Source organism: Strix aluco, chromosome 27 (genome assembly GCF_031877795.1).
Source record: "Strix aluco isolate bStrAlu1 chromosome 27, bStrAlu1.hap1, whole genome shotgun sequence".
In the NCBI taxonomy this organism is placed as follows: domain Eukaryota; kingdom Metazoa; phylum Chordata; class Aves; order Strigiformes; family Strigidae; genus Strix; species Strix aluco.
The window spans coordinates 231,128-247,275 of record NC_133957.1 but is presented as its reverse complement, the minus strand read 5'-3'; the positions used below and the strand labels follow the sequence as shown (position 1 = coordinate 247,275).

Sequence of the window (16,148 nt, the reverse complement as noted above, 5' to 3'; positions counted from 1 at the left end):
GCTCTTGCAGGCGATAGTCTGAAGTTAGGCTCAGCTCTGCTCTCCACTCCCTGCGATGGCTTAAGGACGTCTCTGCTTTTATGGGCTCCTGATGGCTCCTCTCTTAAGGCTTCCTCAGACTCAGCCTGGTCTCCCCGTAGTTCCCTGGAGGGGCAGCCAGCAGCATCCTGTGAAGCTCTGCCTGCACCCTTCTTCTTCCCATCGAGCTCAGGTTTAACATTGTAATTTCCTGCAGCTGGGAGCTGCGGCGGAGGCCGTGGTCCGTGATGGCATGTGAGCCGTGAGCTGCGGATTGGCCTGGGGGAAGGGGACCGCTGGGATTTCTGTGGGAGGTTTCGGGGTGTTCCTGGTGCCTTTCTGCGGCTCGGCCCCACGGCGGGAGGGTCCCCAGGTCGCCGGGGTGCCCTGGCCTGGCTGCGGGCAGCGTGTGGCTGAGGGTGCGGCAGCAGCTGGGGTCGGTGACCTGGCTCGTGAGCCGGGAGGTGACAGCAGGAGGAGCTGTCACACCCTGCCCACGGCGTGAGGTGTGAGTGCGGGACTGGGAGCTGCAGCCCCGACCGCTGCCCTGCTCCATGCCTGGGCGGGTGCTGGGCCTGGCAGGCTCTCGGGGCGCTCGTGCGGGCTGCTCCGGCTCCGGGAAGTTAATCTGAGACGTGACCTTTTAATTATGGTCAGGAGGGGAAGGGAGCTCGTAATAAGAGCGTGTTCGAGTCCAAACAAGAAAAGGTGCCTTGCTTTGCTTGGCCTCTGATCGGGTGCGATAGCTCGGGGTGGGAAGAGTGGAATTCAGCTGCCCTGGGTGGGAAAGTGCCCGCCCTGGCCGCGGGGTGGGGGGCGCAGCAGCTCCTGTTGGGGGGTGGCTGTTTGCAGAGGAGCCGCGAAGGGGCCCCTGCTCCGGGGGGAGGTGTGAAACGACCTCGGGTTCGGGCTGCGGAGCACAACCACACACTGTGGCTGATTCTGAGCCCTGAGACATGGGCTTGTGGCATGGCGGTGCCGGTAGCCTCCTGCCTGCAGACTCACTGGGGCGGGCACGTGCTGCCGGGGCCAGCGCTGCTGCCTGGAAATGCCGCAGGAGAGAAACGATCCAGCGCACCCCGGGAGGATCGAGAACGCGGCTCCTGCGGGTCTCCTGTCAGACCTTCCTCTTGCCGGGGAGGGGCGATGAGGGGCCTCCGTTAACCGGGCTCTGAGCCCCGGGGACGGCGGCAGGGACGCGCCTCGGCGGGTGCTGCGGCTGCTGGTGGTGGCCCGTTGGGGTGCAGAGGGAGTGGGAGCGGGGCTGCCCCGAGCTGCTCGTTGGCTACGTGGGCGCCCGTTGCTTTTTGTTCCTATTTCCCGAGGGAACGGCCCTTGCACGGTTCCGCGGCGCGGGTGGCTGCCGGCGCGGGGCGGCGTTGGCACCGGTGTGGCCTCACCCGTGTCCCCGCGGGTTGGAGACGTGCGGGGAAACGTCCTGGCGGGGTGGGTTTGTTCATGAGCACAAACTAGTTGGAGAAATGAATTTCCCCCAGCCCAGTCCAGTGCTGGGAGTTGTGATGAGGAGATAATGTCACTCACCTGCTTCCCTCTGAGGACACTGGGGAGACCTGTGAGCCAATTAGTGGTTTCCCTCTTTATTCGCTTCTTTATGGCATTATCTGCTGACAGCAGGAGTCCGACTCCCCGGAGCTGCTGCTAATGGGGCTTGAGTTGGCATCTGATGGGGGGAGGCTGATGCTGAAGGGCTGGAAATTAGCTCCCCCCAGCTGTCGGGGGTTGGTGTGGGCTGGTGAGATGTCACAGCCCAGCTCTGATAGCGGCCCCACATCCCGGCCTCTCTGTCCCTGCTCCCTTCCTGCAGAGAGATTAGTGTCACTTGTGTTGTGGGAGATGTGTTAAATGAATGCTATTAACAGCGCTTGGCAAGACCCACTGTGCCCTGAAGCTTTGCTCTTCCCCTGGTCCTTGCACTGCTAAACCCTTTCTTCTATCCTCAGTCTTGAGCACCAGTGCACTTTTTCATGGTCCCTGTCTCTTGGTTCCCAATGCCCGTGGACATTTTTCACAGACAGTGATTTTCTCAGTTGATCTGAGCTGGCCGGTTCCCTACCCCCAGGACTTTTTCCAGGGACACACTAAAAATCAGAGGCTGGTGAAGTCTTCCATCTATTTCTCTTACAAAAAACCCCAAACCACCTCATGTTGGAATTGAATTATTTCTCCCCGCCATCACGCTGCGGTGTCTGGGAAGCCCTGGGCCCCTCTCTGGCGTGGAGGTGACATGGAGGGGACAGGGATCATGGGGCTCGGTGCTGGTGGCCGTGGTGGGGGCGGTGTGGCCCCTCGCTGGGCAGGGGTCCTGTCTGTCCCCATCCCTGTGAGGAGCTTGGAGATGGCACCTTCCTGCCCAGCCCCTGGGACTCGGCTTCCCTTGGGGCTGCTCCCTGGGTGCTCAGCACCCCCCAGCACCCTCCAGGCTGAGCCCGCGGGGAGGATGGGGCATGAGCACGCGTGCAATGGCGCGGGAGTGGTGCGGGGGGGCTTGTCCTTCCTGCCGACGCTGAATTGCAACAAGGGGAACTTGTCTGGTCCTTCCTCCCTTTCCGCTCTCCCTCCCTCTCCCTCTCCCTCTCCTCTGCTCTGTGTGAAAATCCAGTGCTGTTTCTGACCAGGAGGGTCCTGGCAGGCGTTGCACGTCCGCTCGTGCTCAAGGACAGGGAGGCGTGTGCCTGCGAGGGGCAGAGCCGCTCTCCAGGCTTTGCTCCGCCGGCACCCGGCGTCTGCTCGGACCAGTCGAGCGTCGCCACTGTGAGCGGGGCGGGTTCCCTGTCACCCCCCGGCCCCCGCCAGCCCGGACCCCTCCAGACCCAGCCATGCTGCCCGTGGGTGCCTGGGGATGGCTGGTGGCCGGGGTGCGTTTTGCTCGGCAGTGGCAGCACTCACGTGTGGGTGCGAAGGAGAGGAGCTGCCGGTGCTCTGCCTGCACCTGGCAGGGGCTGCGGCCAGTCCCCACGGACCCACCCGGCCCGGTGGGTAATCCCTGACCTCCGGGGACTTTCTGATCCTGTGGGCTTTCTCAACCAGATTCCAGCCTCCACGTGTTTCCCGAGACAATGTCCTCGTTTGTTTGGAGTTGGGCTTCCAAAGAATTTCAAAGCAAAACAACACACAAAAAAAAAAAAAAAAAAAATCTGCTTCCAGGCCCTTGTGCTGCTCAGCCCCCCTCCAGCGGGCAGCCCCTGGGTTGGGGCTGCCCCCCTCTGCCATGGGCGCGGGGCTGGAGCGGGTGCGGTGCGGGTCCTGCCTGGACACCGGCCAGTCCCGGGGAGGCGGCGGGTCCTGGCCAGGGTGGCCGTTGCCTCGACTGTAACTTTCCTGCTGCCGTTTCTGCCAGGACGAACGTGCGCAGAAATCTCGCTGCGGCCTGTGGCCTGAGCGGAGGCCCCCGCTCCCCCGGCTCCCCTTGCCCCCCAGCTTGACCTGCTGCCCGTTCCCCCTTGTCCCGGGGCTGGGGCCACGTTTCTTGGGCGAGTCCCTGAGCTCTGCCTCGGCTGCGGGGCTGGGGCAGGGCGGGGTGAGGGGAGCAGCGCTCCGGCCTGCGTTCGGATTTGTGCGACCTTAGATGGGGTTTGTGCCTGTTCCCCCCCGGTGACACGAGAAGGTGGCGACCCCTCCCCAGAGCGTGCGCTGAGGGCTGGGGGGCGCGTGGCCCTGCGAGGAGCCCCCCTCAAGCGGACACCATCAGCTGGCAGCGCCTTGACCCCGCGCCGGCCGCCTGCCGCCTCCGTGGCATCTGTGAGAGTGCTGCAAGGGCGGCGTTAAAGCCGCGGGGTCGAGTGATCCTCGGTGCTCAGGAGAAGGCAGGAGTTCTTGCTTTTACTATGGAAAAATACTGGAGAACCTGTGTCAGGAGACCGAAACCTGCGTTTCTCAGGGGGTCTCCTGGCAACCCCCCTGCCCCTGCTCTTCCTCTCCTTCCCCTTTCTCGGCCGACTCGTGACTCTGTGCGGCCAGGACCGGCAGCTCTGCGGTGCCAGGGTTTGTTCTGCTGAATGCGTTTATTGTGCTGGAAGGTCGCTGGTGCCAGCGCTGCTGATTCACACCCCCAAGCCCAGGTGCCGCCGCTTCGGTTCTCCCCCTGCACAGGGCGACAGAGCCGGGGCTGCGCTGGCCGTGCCCCGGGGCTGCCCCGGGCCGAGCGGGCAGGAATGTCGACGGCTCGGCGGGACGTGTCCAGGGCTGCTGGGAAAGGGCTGTGGAGGTTCCTTGATTTATTATTTCTTGTTTTAAGGTTTGTTATTTTCTTTTTGTTTTATAAAACAAGCCCCCAGGAAGGGGTTTGAAATATCAGGACATTTGATCCCAAGTGCATTATAAACCCTAAACGATAGCAATCTGGCCGTTATTAAAATACCTTCTCGGGCAGCATCTATCTAAACAAGCATGTCTAGGAGGTTGTTTTCATTGACTCCATTTCAGCCCTGTTACTCGTAATGACCTGTCCTGTTGCCAATAAGCAGAAGAGCTGTAGGGTTTGGGACAAATTGATTTCGGGGAGATGTTGCTCTGCAGAGGAATCCAAGTACATTTCTTTCCCCACTTTGCATGGAAAGCTATTTTTCTTCCTTGCTGCCTCATGCTAGCCAAGAAAGAGGCTCCGATGTGAACTTACTTGGCAAGAAAGCAGGATGATTGGTAATTTCATCTGCTGATTTCTTTTTTTTTTTTTTTTTAACTGTTTATGACTGTTCTCGTGGCAGCGATGCCTGAGAGCAGGGGCTGGGTGCAGTGTCTGGGGACAGTGTGCTCACGCCAGCGCATCAGCTCTTTGTGTTGGAGGGGACAACAGCCATGAAGATTTTAATCAGTCTGTTAACCAAGCGCCTGCCGGGCTCTGTTCAGCCTGGAGGCCGATCTGCTGCAGCACCCCTGACTTTAATTACCCCTCGGTGTTTCCCCACGTGTGGGTTGGAGATAAAGCCCCCAGCGGGACCGAGACCCCCGGGCTGGGTGGGTTCTGTTTCTCGCTGAGGTTTGCTGACGGTCCGAGGGCGGCAGCATCCCCGTGCCGGGAGGGGACGGCTCTGTGGTGCTTGGGCTCGGCCGGGTCTGCTGCCCAAGCTGCGGTCTCCCTTCCTTGTGGCCACCCCGATCCCCCAGGCTGTGGTGGCGGAGTGGGGAAGGGTCTCCTCTGCCTCCCCCTTCCCGGGGCAGAGAAGCCCCATGTGGTTCCCCCCCATCCCGTGGCGAGTGCCGCTCCCCTCCATCTCGCTCTGGCCAGCCCCGAGGTGTCAAGTGTGGGGACGAGCTTCGTTCCCACGTAGCTGGAGACAAAAGGGCAAAATTTATGTCCCAAGTAATTGGGATCCGCTTGTGCAGGGACAGGTTTGATTTCAAATGGACAGGAGCATGTTTATCCCAGCACGCATCTGTCCGTCTGTCCCACACCACCGCCTGCCGCGCTCGTGCTGGGTTCACCACGAGCCCTGCTGGGATCGTCTCTGCCCAGACTGGCCCCATTTTCTCTTTCTTGTCCCCTCACCCCTCAGAACCATCCCGATGACAGTTCCCTGGGTTCCCGTCGAGCCTGTGTCTCTCTCCTCTCACCCAGAAGAAAGCCAAGCGCCCTGTCCCTCTGTCGGCCTCTGCTGAATATTTTTGCCCGTGGAACGGCCTCATTAAGGCAGAGTAATTAGCGGTCCCTTGGCTGTCCTCCATGCAGCTGAGACGGAGCTTGCTCCATCTCTGTTCCTGCTCTTCCCACCTCCAGCGCCGCAGCGGGGCTGGCGCGGGGATGCTGCAGGCTGAGCCCGGCGTGGGGAGGGGGCAGGTCTGGGGCCGGGCGGAGGCACAAACTGTCTGGCAGGAGGGTGACCAAATGCTGTCTGGGGTGTCCCCATGCCGCGATGCTGGAGCCTGTGTCAGGCTGGGGCTGTGCCTGGCCCGAGGGGGGCCGGTGGCCCCCAAGCGTTTCCCTCGGGATGTGGCGGGGGGGGGGGGTCTGGGACATGGAGGCAGCGTGAGCTGGGGGTGGGGGTGAGCTGGGGCTCCCCAGGACAGGCGATGCTCTGGCCTTTCCCTTAACGCGGTCGCTCTGCCCGTCCCCGGGGTCGGCCAGGCGGGGACGTTCCTCCCACAGCGCCCAGCGACCGAGGGGCTGCGCAGCCCCGGGGGGGCCGGTGTTACCCCCCGGCTGGCGCGAGCGTGGGCGCACGCGTGCACCGAGGCCGCGAGGATCCTTCCGAGCACCGAGTCAGACGTCCTGGACACGGGCCACAAGCTTCCACCCAGCGGTTCCTCCGCTGAGCTGAGCAGCTCAACAGAGGGGGTTTTAAATTTATTTATTTTTTAGCCTGGTTTTCTAAGGCAACAAGGCTGACGTGATGGCGGTGGCTGTGCGTGGCGGTGGCTGTCCCGTCCGCAGTCCCCTCCGCCCCATCTCGGAGCTGGCAGCACGGCTCGAGGTGGCGGCTCCTAGCACAAGGAGGGGTCTGTTCCCAGGAGCTGGGGCGGGGGGGCTGCGCTGGACCCCTGGGGGCCGCGGGGTGCCCGTCCGCCCCATGGCCAGCGCCCTTTGGGGCTGGAGTTTGTCTTCGTGCCTGTCCTGTTAACATACTTCTAATTAAGGAAAATTGTCCCCAGGAGCAGTGTTTATCCATGGAGTACGTTGCCGTTACAGAGACGGTCTTGTTCTCCGGGGGAGAGGATGTCTGTGGAGGGAAGAGACAGAAATTCCTCCAGATTATGGTATTATGTAAATGTATCAAATGGATCATTCCCTATAAAAAGGAAAGTAGGAAACCAATGTATTTGAGAAGCCCTGGGGACTGCATTCCTGACGAGCCTCCGTTCCTCTTCTGGAGGCATTTTTGAACCGAAACGTTCGGCAACTTTTCCAAGCCCTTTTCCGCAGGAGCCACGTGTCGTTGGCTCTGCCGGTGCCCGGTGCCGCGGGGCGCGTGGTGCAGCTGCCCGCCGGGGCGTCTGGCTGGGTGGCGAGTTGGACACGGCCCCCCCTCGCCCCGTGGGCTCTGGCTCGGGGGGGATTTTGCCAGGAGCGGAGGAGGCAGCGCCCAGGGGGCTGCTCTCTGGGCGGTTCTGGTGCGCTCTGCCCGCGCCACGGCTGCGCCGCTCTCCCTCTGCGTCCTCCGCGGGCGGCCGCTGCAGCCCCATTGCCTCAGGCGCTTGTTTGCTGCTGGGGCTCGTGTTAGGTCTGACCCACCGTAGCCGAAGCAAAAAGTGTGGGTTGTTCTTAGTAGGTGCACTTGGACGTAAATATTTTTTACTTAAAACAACATACAAATGTCAGCAGCAGGGCTCAGTCCAGCTCTTTTATCTATCCCACGTGCTGGGGCAAGGGTGAAAATGCACCTCAGCAGAACGGGGGCGAGGACCGTTGGTGACAGACCTCTGTGCCTGGCCTTGGGAGCGGCGATGATTTCAAGGGGGGTTCCCAGCAGAGCTGGGACCTCTCCTGAGCAGTGTCCCCGTCCCGCCCTGCTCCAGACGCCGCACAGCGAGAGCTCCCTTCGGGACTCCTTGAGAGGTGGGATTCTTCCAGACCGCTGCAGCGCAGGGCGCTTACTTCCAAGTGCTCTTCCACTCTTTGCACCTTCGCCACTATAGGTGGCTTCTCTTCTACGCTTAACTGTGCACGGGCGAGCTGCTGAGTTGCTCACATCTTAATTGCAGCTGTTTCAGAACTGTGTCGAAATCCATGTTTTAGTCTGAGAGAAGATTGCGCGTTTCCTTCCTCCTTGTGTCAGGCCACAATTGATGTATTTGCAGACTGCACAACAACTGATTCATGCAGAGGAAAGTTATGCGCTGGGTCAGCAAAGCTCGTTCCCCAAAAAACCCACAGCCTTGCGGTGCTTGACTGGTCGTGGGGTAAATCAGATGCTCTGTGGCTCGGGTTAGGGGACGGAGCTCCCATGGACAGCCCTTGAGGTGATGACCCCCTCGTGTCATGGAGCTCTTTGAGCGGTACAGGACGCTCCCAGCCCCATCGAGCAGAGGGTGGAAATGGGACTGGGGAGGGGGAAGGTTATTGCTGAGAGAGCCTGGGAAGACTTGTAGGAGTTGATGGGGCCAAGCACTTCTTGGGTGGAGGCTAGACGCTTCTGCTGCCTCCTGGGGCAGTCGCTGTCCCTGAGCGTGCCCTGGTAGTGCCACGACAGGTCTCAGCCCAGTGTCAGAGGAGTCTGGGCTGGAAGGGACACGTGGGAGCCCTCTCCTCCGGCCAGCTGGCCCCCGCGGTGCCTCCTCAGGGCCGGTTGGCCCCGAAGGCTGCTTCAACCGGTGTCCATGAGAAGGAAGAGGGAAGATCCAAGCACAGTGTGACGTGGGTTATTTTGTGGCAGGGGCTTCAGCAAAAGCTTGGTCAGAATCACTCGGTTCATGTTGAGCATGAAACCAGGAAACATCTGTGCAGGGTGGGTTTCGGAGTTTGCTGAAGTTGCCAGCCCGCCCTTGTTGAGCAACGTGCCATTTGTGCACTGGTGAACTTCTTGATTCTCCTTCTCTCCTCTGTCCTCCCTTCGTCCACCCTTTCCCAGGGAGGGCAACGGTCAAAGCCCGTGTCAAGCGCTGGTGCTCCTGGCCGGTGCCTCTGCGGGGCTGGCTGGCGTGCCAGCGGCTCGCTGGCCTGGCGAGGTTGGTTAGCTTCTTCCAGGAAGAGCCTTTAAAGTTGACATTCCCTGTTCTCTGCCCCCACAAGCTCATTTTCAAACACTAGCAAGTAAATAAATCTTGGGAAATTAGTTTTGCATGTTGCAATTGCTTGCAACGCCCAGCCATGGTTGAGCAAGGAGGAAGACTTGACTCTGGGATGGGAATTGGTGGGGGGGATGCACTCGCCAGCCCCACTCTGCTGCTGCTGGTGGCTGTGGGCAGGAGGAGGGGGGTGGTTGCTGCCCCCCAGCTTCTTCCTTCCGCGAAAGTTGTTCCCAGGACCCCTCCCATGCCGGGGACAGGCTGGTCCCTGCTGGTGCCCCTGAGCTGGGCATGTCTTGCCGGCCACGGGTGGCTGCGGCACGACCTCCCTGGGCACCCACTGTCCTGCCGGGGGGACGCGTGGCACCGGGGGGGCCGTGTCCCTCACTCCTCCCCTCTCCCAAAGCCAAATAGTGACGGGGGGGAGAGCTCTCTGCAGGCTAACACGAGGGGTTAAAAATAGACATTTGCTAAATTAGCTTCCACTGAAAGTTCAAGAGGAAATCCAGGTTTAGCTAAGGCTACAAGAAAGAGCTGAAAATAATAATAATAATAAAAACTGATTCCTGTGAAGGCGGGGGGGAGGATGGCAAGCAAGGAGAGAAGGAGCAAGCTGAAAAACAAAAGCCTTTGAGGAGGGTAATGCTTTCCAGCTGCAAAAATACAGCCTGGGAGAAGAGCAAGTGCTTGCGTCACCCCCAGCTCCCCGGCCCAGCGCTGCCCTGCTCGGAGCTGGGGCCTGGCCGGGAGACCCCTGGGAGACCGGGACCCTCTGCTCTGACCAGGAGAGGCGACTGTGGTGGAAATGGAGGGAGGGAAGCTGCAGGCCCCAGGAAGCGAGCGGCTGGAAACCTACAGCTTCTTTTGGCCACGTTCCCTTCTGAGCCCCGTGCAGCCTCTGAGCGCCGCATTGGTGGACGGGTCGGATGCAGCTCTGGCTCAGCGGGACGTGGCCGGTGAGGTGGCAGTGGTCCCGTGACGCCAGGGGCTTTGGGAGAGGAGGACCGAGGTGCGGGCAAGTGCTGGGGACGGGGTGGCGACGGCCGGGCCCCCCGGGAGGAAGGCAGCAAGGAAGAGCCAAAGCCTGCGGCCAGGGGGGTCCGCAGCCCTGGGCGGGAGCGAGGGCCTCCACACCGTCCCGCCAGGCGCTCCCGTCCGCCCCAGCCTGGATCGCTCCCCCGGTCCTGTGACTCTGACTCAGCCACGCAGGCGCCAGCCAAGACCTGCTTTTTTGGGGAATTCTTGCACATCCCTTTGCTGAAGCGTTTCTCGCCCAAGCAGGGCTGCGCGTGTGCGTGGCTCTGCCGCCCCCTCCCCTTGTCAGGGGGTGAATCAGGGCTGGGGGTGTAGGGGGGGGCGGGCGCTGCCGCAGGCAGTGTGACTCAGGCAGCCCCATCTCGGAGGCAGAGCGCGGCCCTCGCCTGCCCCACACCACCCCCCGCCACCCCCGTGCACCTTCTTGTTCAGCACAAAATGTCTGTTACCTTCGGGCACCCAGGGGCCAGGTCAGGGGGTGCGGGGGCCCTGGCCGGACCTGGCTTTGCCCCGGGCCCACCGCTGGCTCTGGCACGTTGGGCAGCGCAGCAGGAGCCCTGCACGGGCCTTAGGCTCGGTTTGATGATAAATCCTTGGCTCTGGCTGTTTCCACTTGTTTTTACAAGATGCATCACGCTGGGTGGTGGCTGCGGGCGCCGCGGCCTCGCCCTTCCGGAGGGGCGGTCGGTCGGTCACCAGCCGGCCATCCCGCCGGCAGCACGGCCCCGTCGTGGGCTGCTCCGTGGAGGTGGTGAGCCGGCCCGGACAGCTCGGGGACTCGGGGCTCGGGTTGGTGCTCAGACAGGGCACCCAAACCACTGGGTCTCATCAGAGTCCAGGCAGCGCTTCGCGGTGCTGCGGCAGGGAAGGGCTTGACATCATCAGGCCGAACCCCGCGAGCAGGGGGAGTGCAGGACGTTGCAAAATGTCCTGGCTTGATTCGTGTTTTCCCTCCCTCTGCGCTGCCGAGCTTCTGCGCTGGTCAGTAATTCAGCGGTGTCCGGCCCTTCTTCTCCGGGGCTGCCTGGGTCCCGCTGACCTCGGGGTGGTCAGGCTGTGGGGGTGCTGCTGCTCCCGTCCCCGCTCCCCCCTGGCCCGCGCCAGCCGCGAAGCCGAGCCGTGGCGCTGGGTGAGATGGGCCTCCAGAGCACTTGGCATCTCCCGGACGTCCTGGGAGCTGCAGCCCCTCACCCCGGCCTTTGGCCTGGGGCTGGCGGGTGGTGCTGAGCAGTGCCGAGCACTGACCTGGTTGCAAGGAAGGAATTTGGGTGCATCGGGTTTATCCGATTTAACAGGCTTTCACTGGTTTAATTAAATACTTAAACGCTGTGTGCCAGATGCCGTCTCTCACCTGCTGCGGGGCTCGGGGCATCCCTGCTGCTCCGGATTAGGCTGCCCAGGCTGCCTCGCCTGCGGGGGCCCTGCCTGCAGCCGCCGGCTGCTGCGCTCCCCCCGTGCTGCTGCGAGCGCGGCCTGGGCAGCGTTTGCCATCCTGATGCTGTGCTTTGAGCCTCTCCCCCTTCTGTGCTGCTTCACCTCCTCCCTCCTGCAGCGCCCACCGTGCAGAGCCTTCCCCTGCTCGGGCCGCGGTTCCCGGGAGGTGCTTTCCCGGCTGCGCTGCTGCTGGCGGCTGGTGGGCCGGGGCGGTGGCAGGAGAAGATGGGTCGCTGTGTTGATGGGTGCGGGGTGACCAGGGCCTGGGCCACGGGGCAGGTGGCATCTCCTTCGTGGCTCACACAGCCTTGCTCCTCAGCTGCATCCCTGCTCGAGGTGCCTGGTGGGCTGGGAGGGGGTCAGAGACCCTGAGCAGAGCCACGCGTGGGGCTCCTGCCTCCCTCCCTCCTGCCCTGCCTGACCTCTCCTCACCCCCTTCTCCCGTGGCCTAGATGTGGAGCAGATGGCCATCGACTGGCTCACGGGCAACTTCTACTTCGTGGATGACATCGATGACAGGATCTTTGTCTGCAACAAGAACGGAGACACCTGTGTCACACTGCTGGACCTGGAGCTGTACAACCCCAAGGGGATAGCGCTGGACCCGGCTATGGGGTAAGTCCTGCCTGGGGGGGGCTCAGCATCGCTGCCTGGACCTTCACCTCGGATGTGGGGAGGGGGAGCGAGCCAAGGGGGTGCGGGGTCACCGGGATGCTGCCGGAGAGGTGACTCGCCAGCCTGCGAGGGCCCCTCTGGGCTCCAGCGGTGAGTGAATGGCAGCGTTTTCTCTCCCTCAGCTGAGACTGGGGCCACGTGCTGTAGGGGAGTCATGGCAGCAGCGTTCTGAGCAGCCCACGGCTACCAGCCAATTCGGGAGGAGGTGAAGGTTCAGTCCTTAGGGGTGGGTCAGAGCAGCCCGAGCCTCTGCTGAGCTGGTGCCACCGGTGTGGGAGCAGAGCCGGCACCGGGGACATCAGCATCTGACCCTGGGGCTTCTAACTGACTGTTCTTGGCCACAGTCAGCCAGTGAGTGGTCCCACCCTCTGGGGCTGGAGAAGCCCCTCTCTGGAGGGGCACTTCCCACCCAGGCAGCGGCTTTGCCGGTGCTCGGCGCTGCGGGACGGGCCTGGCCAGGCTCGGGACATGCTGCTGCATCCAGCTTGTGGCTGCCTGGTGACAGCTTTGCGCCAGCTTTCGGGAACCGAAAGTCAGATATTGCACGGATCGAGCAGCTCCCCTTGCCCCTGTTTGTGCGGGGCGCTGGGGACAGATGCCTTTTGCAAAACCCCGAGCATGGGGAAGCTGCGATGCTGAATCTTTGGGGCAGCTGCCGGGCCCCAGGAGCAGGGAGCTGGTGTGGCCGAGGCCGCGGTGGGCAGGGCAGAGCGCGTGCGGGATCCCACGTGCAGTCCAGCCGCAGGGCACGTGTATGGGGCAGAGCCCGCTGCCAGCCGGGACACGTCTGTCAGCCCGTCCGCATGGTGCCGGCCTGGTGGCGCCCTCCGTCCGGGGACACACACCCGTGTGTGCCGCAGGGTCCCATGGAACCGGGAACAAGGACATCTCCCGTCTCACCCGCTGCTTTCCAGATCGGTGCTTTCATCCTTGCCTGAATGAAGAGTTGATGTTATTGAGCATAAAATCTGAAGTGTTTTTTACAAATAAATAAATATCTCATAGCAGCCTGGGGAGAGGCTCTGGCCTCCAACAGGGAAGGGGCAGACAAGCCCCACAGGCGACTGAGTTAAAGTCTCTCGGGCTCTGCCGCAGAGACCCAGCACGGCCCGGGTGCTGAGCCGGTGGTGCTGAGCCCCGGCCCTGGCTCTGCCGTGTCTGGCAGCGCCGTGCCAGGAGCTGCCGCCGCAGGCAGGACGGCTCCCGGGTGCACGGCACCACGGGCAAATGCGTCGGGGTTAGCTGGTGGAGGGCCCTGGACCTCGTCCTGGTGGCAGCAGCAAATCTGGGTTCAAGCTTTTGTCTACCTGTCTCAGCATCTCCGCGGGTCGCTGCGGCTCCTCTGAGCCCCCTGCCCGGTGCCTGGCAGTGGCGCAGGCAGGTGCTGCCACAGGCAGCAAGAAGCTCCCCTGGACTGGCCCCGGCCGGGAGCTGCGGTGGCGGACCCCATGCCCCCCCGTCTGCAGGCGTGAGCGTGCCCCGTCTGTCCGTCTGCGTCCTCCCGCTCTCCAGGCTCTGAGCTCCCGCGTCTGCCCTTCTCCCGCAGCAAGGTGTTCTTCACCGACTACGGGCAGATCCCCAAGGTGGAGCGCTGCGACATGGACGGGCAGAACCGCACCAAGCTGGTGGACAGCAAGATCGTCTTCCCCCATGGCATCACCCTGGACCTGGTGAACCGGCTGGTGTATTGGGCTGACGCCTACCTGGACTACATCGAGGTGGTGGACTACGAGGGCAAGAACAGACACACCATCATCCAGGGCATCCTGGTGAGCGGGGCCGGGCCGGGGGCCTTACGGTGGAGTGGGCTGGAGTGTGTCCGAGCTGGGCTGCTGGGGTCACTGGTCCACAGGCTTGGTTTTGCTGGTCCAGCGAGGGCGCAAGCTGCTGAGCACCAACCGGTCCTGCAGCACCCGCCGGCCGAGCCCAGGCTCGTGTCCTAAATGAGGGGGTTGAGAGCCGTAGGGTGGGAGGAGGGTTGGGGATCGGGGGCTTTGCACGCCTGGGAGCCAGGGTTCTCGTGTCTCCTCCTACATTCCTGGTGGACGCCCGCATGGTGCCTTCCAGATTGAACACCTCTATGGACTGACCGTCTTTGAGAACTACCTCTATGCCACCAACTCCGACAACGCCAACGCCCAGCAGAAAACCAGCGTCATCCGGGTCAACCGCTTCAACAGCACCGAGTACCAGGTGGTGACGCGGGTGGACAAGGGAGGGGCACTGCACATCTACCACCAACGGCGCCAGCCCACAGGTGGGACCCCGGCCTGCGAGAAGCAGCTTCTGGGGATGGGGACGGGCTGCACCCTCCAAATTCCCTCTCCTAAGGGGGCCTGACACCCAGGAGGGGTTCACTCGCCCTGGAGCCTCTGTCGGTGGCACTCTGTGGCCCTGAGGAGCCATGCTCAGCCCGGGCCTGGCCCTGCCTGACTGCCCCCAGCTCCCGCCATCCCCACACACTCCAGGTTCCTGGGCAGGGGGGCAGCAGGGTGAGGGGCACTGCTGAAGCCTGCCCAGGGGTGCCAAGTGCCAGAGGGGCCGGTACGGGGGAGCCGGCTGCCTGGCTGTGGTCCACAGGGACTCCGGGCGCTGCCGTCCTGCTGACAGCGCTCCCCAGCCAGGGGCTGGGCTGGGAAACCTGCTCCCCCCACAGCCGGGCACTGGCCTCTTGCCAGGCTGCCGTGCACCCCGGGGTGCTCCCGGTCCCCGCTATGGCTCTGTCTCCTCCTGCGAGAGACGTGGCAGCTGTCACCACGGGCTGGGCAGCTGCGCCGCGTGGTTGATCGATGATGTCTCACTGGAGAGCGCAGGGACATTGGAGCAGATGCAGCATCTTGAAATATTAATGGCTCCCTTGGCGGTGCCCACACGCTCCCCATCCCTGCTGCCGGCGTGTTGCCCTTTGACCCGGGCTGCGTGTTCCTGGGCACCCAGGGATTTCGAGGGAGTTGAAAAGCGCCGTCCCCTCCCTGCATCCATCCCTGCCTGCCTGCTCCACCCCCAGCACCTTCCTGTGGTTAATCAATTTACTCGTTTAAAATCCTCTTAGCCTCCGCAGCCTGCTTGGCATTTTCCAGAATATAAAACTAATCAGGAGATTTCCGAGTGGTGGAGGAGTGTGGTTAGGGGGATTCTCCGGGCTGGTGCTGTCCCCACGCAGGGACTCATCCCGCCAGCGCTGCCCTCGGCGCGGGCCGTGAGGGGTGGGCTGGCAGGACGGCGGCAGCCTGGCCCCGCAGCTGTGGCGGTGCGCTGGCACACGCCGTACTGGTTTCTGCTCCGCAGCGATCCTTGGTCTGGGCAGGACCTTCCCCGCCTCTGCGGTGTCCGTGCACTGCTTGGCCCCTGGCTGGTGGCCAGCAGCTCGGGGGGGGAAGGGGCCCCCCAAAGCTCAGAGTGCAGCAGCACCTGTGAGACCATCTCGGCATCCCTGCGGCTGCGGGCCGGCCTGTGCCCACGGGGGCAGGACATGTCCGCACCGCTCCGGCCGCTCAGCCCGTGCTGTGTTGCAGTGAGGAGCCACGCCTGCGAGCCCGACCAGTTCGGCAAGCCGGGGGGCTGCTCCGACATCTGCCTCCTCGGGAACAGCCACAAGACCCGAACCTGCCGGTGCCGCTCCGGGTTCAGCCTGGGTAGCGACGGGAAGTCCTGCAAAAGTGAGTCCTGGCCCAACCTGCAGAGCTGCGGTGGGTGAGGGGGCCAGCGCGGGACCGGGGAGGGCCAGAGGCACTTGTGCCAGAGGCTTGGGAGTGCATGGGCCCGGGGGGCAAGCAGAGCTTTCCATTTCCTTCCCTCCCGGCTGCAGACACCCCTTCCCTCCCTGGCCTGAGCCATGGGCTGCCTGCGGGGCTCTGTGGTCCCAGTCTCGCACCCGCCACCCCCTGAAAGCCCCGGTGCCTCGGCGGCTCCCCCCGCACTGCCCTGGCCTGGCTGGGGGTGACGGCTCTCCCTGTCTCTCTGCAGAGCCTGAGCACGAGCTGTTCCTGGTGTACGGGAAGGGGCGTCCGGGCATCATCCGCGGGATGGACATGGGGGCCAAGGTGCCGGACGAGCACATGATCCCCATCGAGAACCTCATGAACCCCCGAGCACTGGACTTCCATGCTGAGACCGGCTTCATCTACTTCGCTGACACCACCAGCTACCTCATCGGGCGCCAGAAGATCGACGGGACAGAGCGAGAGACCATCCTGAAGGACGGTGAGTGGCCGAGGGCCCAGCCTGGCCCTGCCGGGCGCGGGCAGCCCCTGGGAGCCGGCCGCAGCGGCCATCAGTGCGTTTCCGTGCGCAAAGGCGGCGCTTCT

The 16,148-nt window shown here is 63.2% G+C and overlaps 1 protein-coding gene across 5 annotated transcripts in view; it reads left to right on the top strand.

The window, feature by feature from the left end:
* LRP1 (LDL receptor related protein 1) overlaps positions 1 to 16,148 on the top strand; it is an 83,170-nt gene that overhangs the window by 27,737 nt on the left and 39,285 nt on the right. For all 5 annotated transcript variants that reach the window (XR_012621031.1, XM_074807831.1, XM_074807830.1 and 2 more), the window contains exons 7-11: positions 11,619 to 11,781; positions 13,388 to 13,610; positions 13,909 to 14,098; positions 15,357 to 15,500; positions 15,808 to 16,044. Coding sequence is in view for 4 of the 5 variants with exons in the window: in XM_074807831.1 (XP_074663932.1) it covers positions 11,619 to 11,781; positions 13,388 to 13,610; positions 13,909 to 14,098; positions 15,357 to 15,500; positions 15,808 to 16,044 (957 nt within the window). In the remaining variant the exon portion in view is untranslated. The remainder of the gene's footprint in view (positions 1 to 11,618; positions 11,782 to 13,387; positions 13,611 to 13,908; positions 14,099 to 15,356; positions 15,501 to 15,807; positions 16,045 to 16,148) is intronic.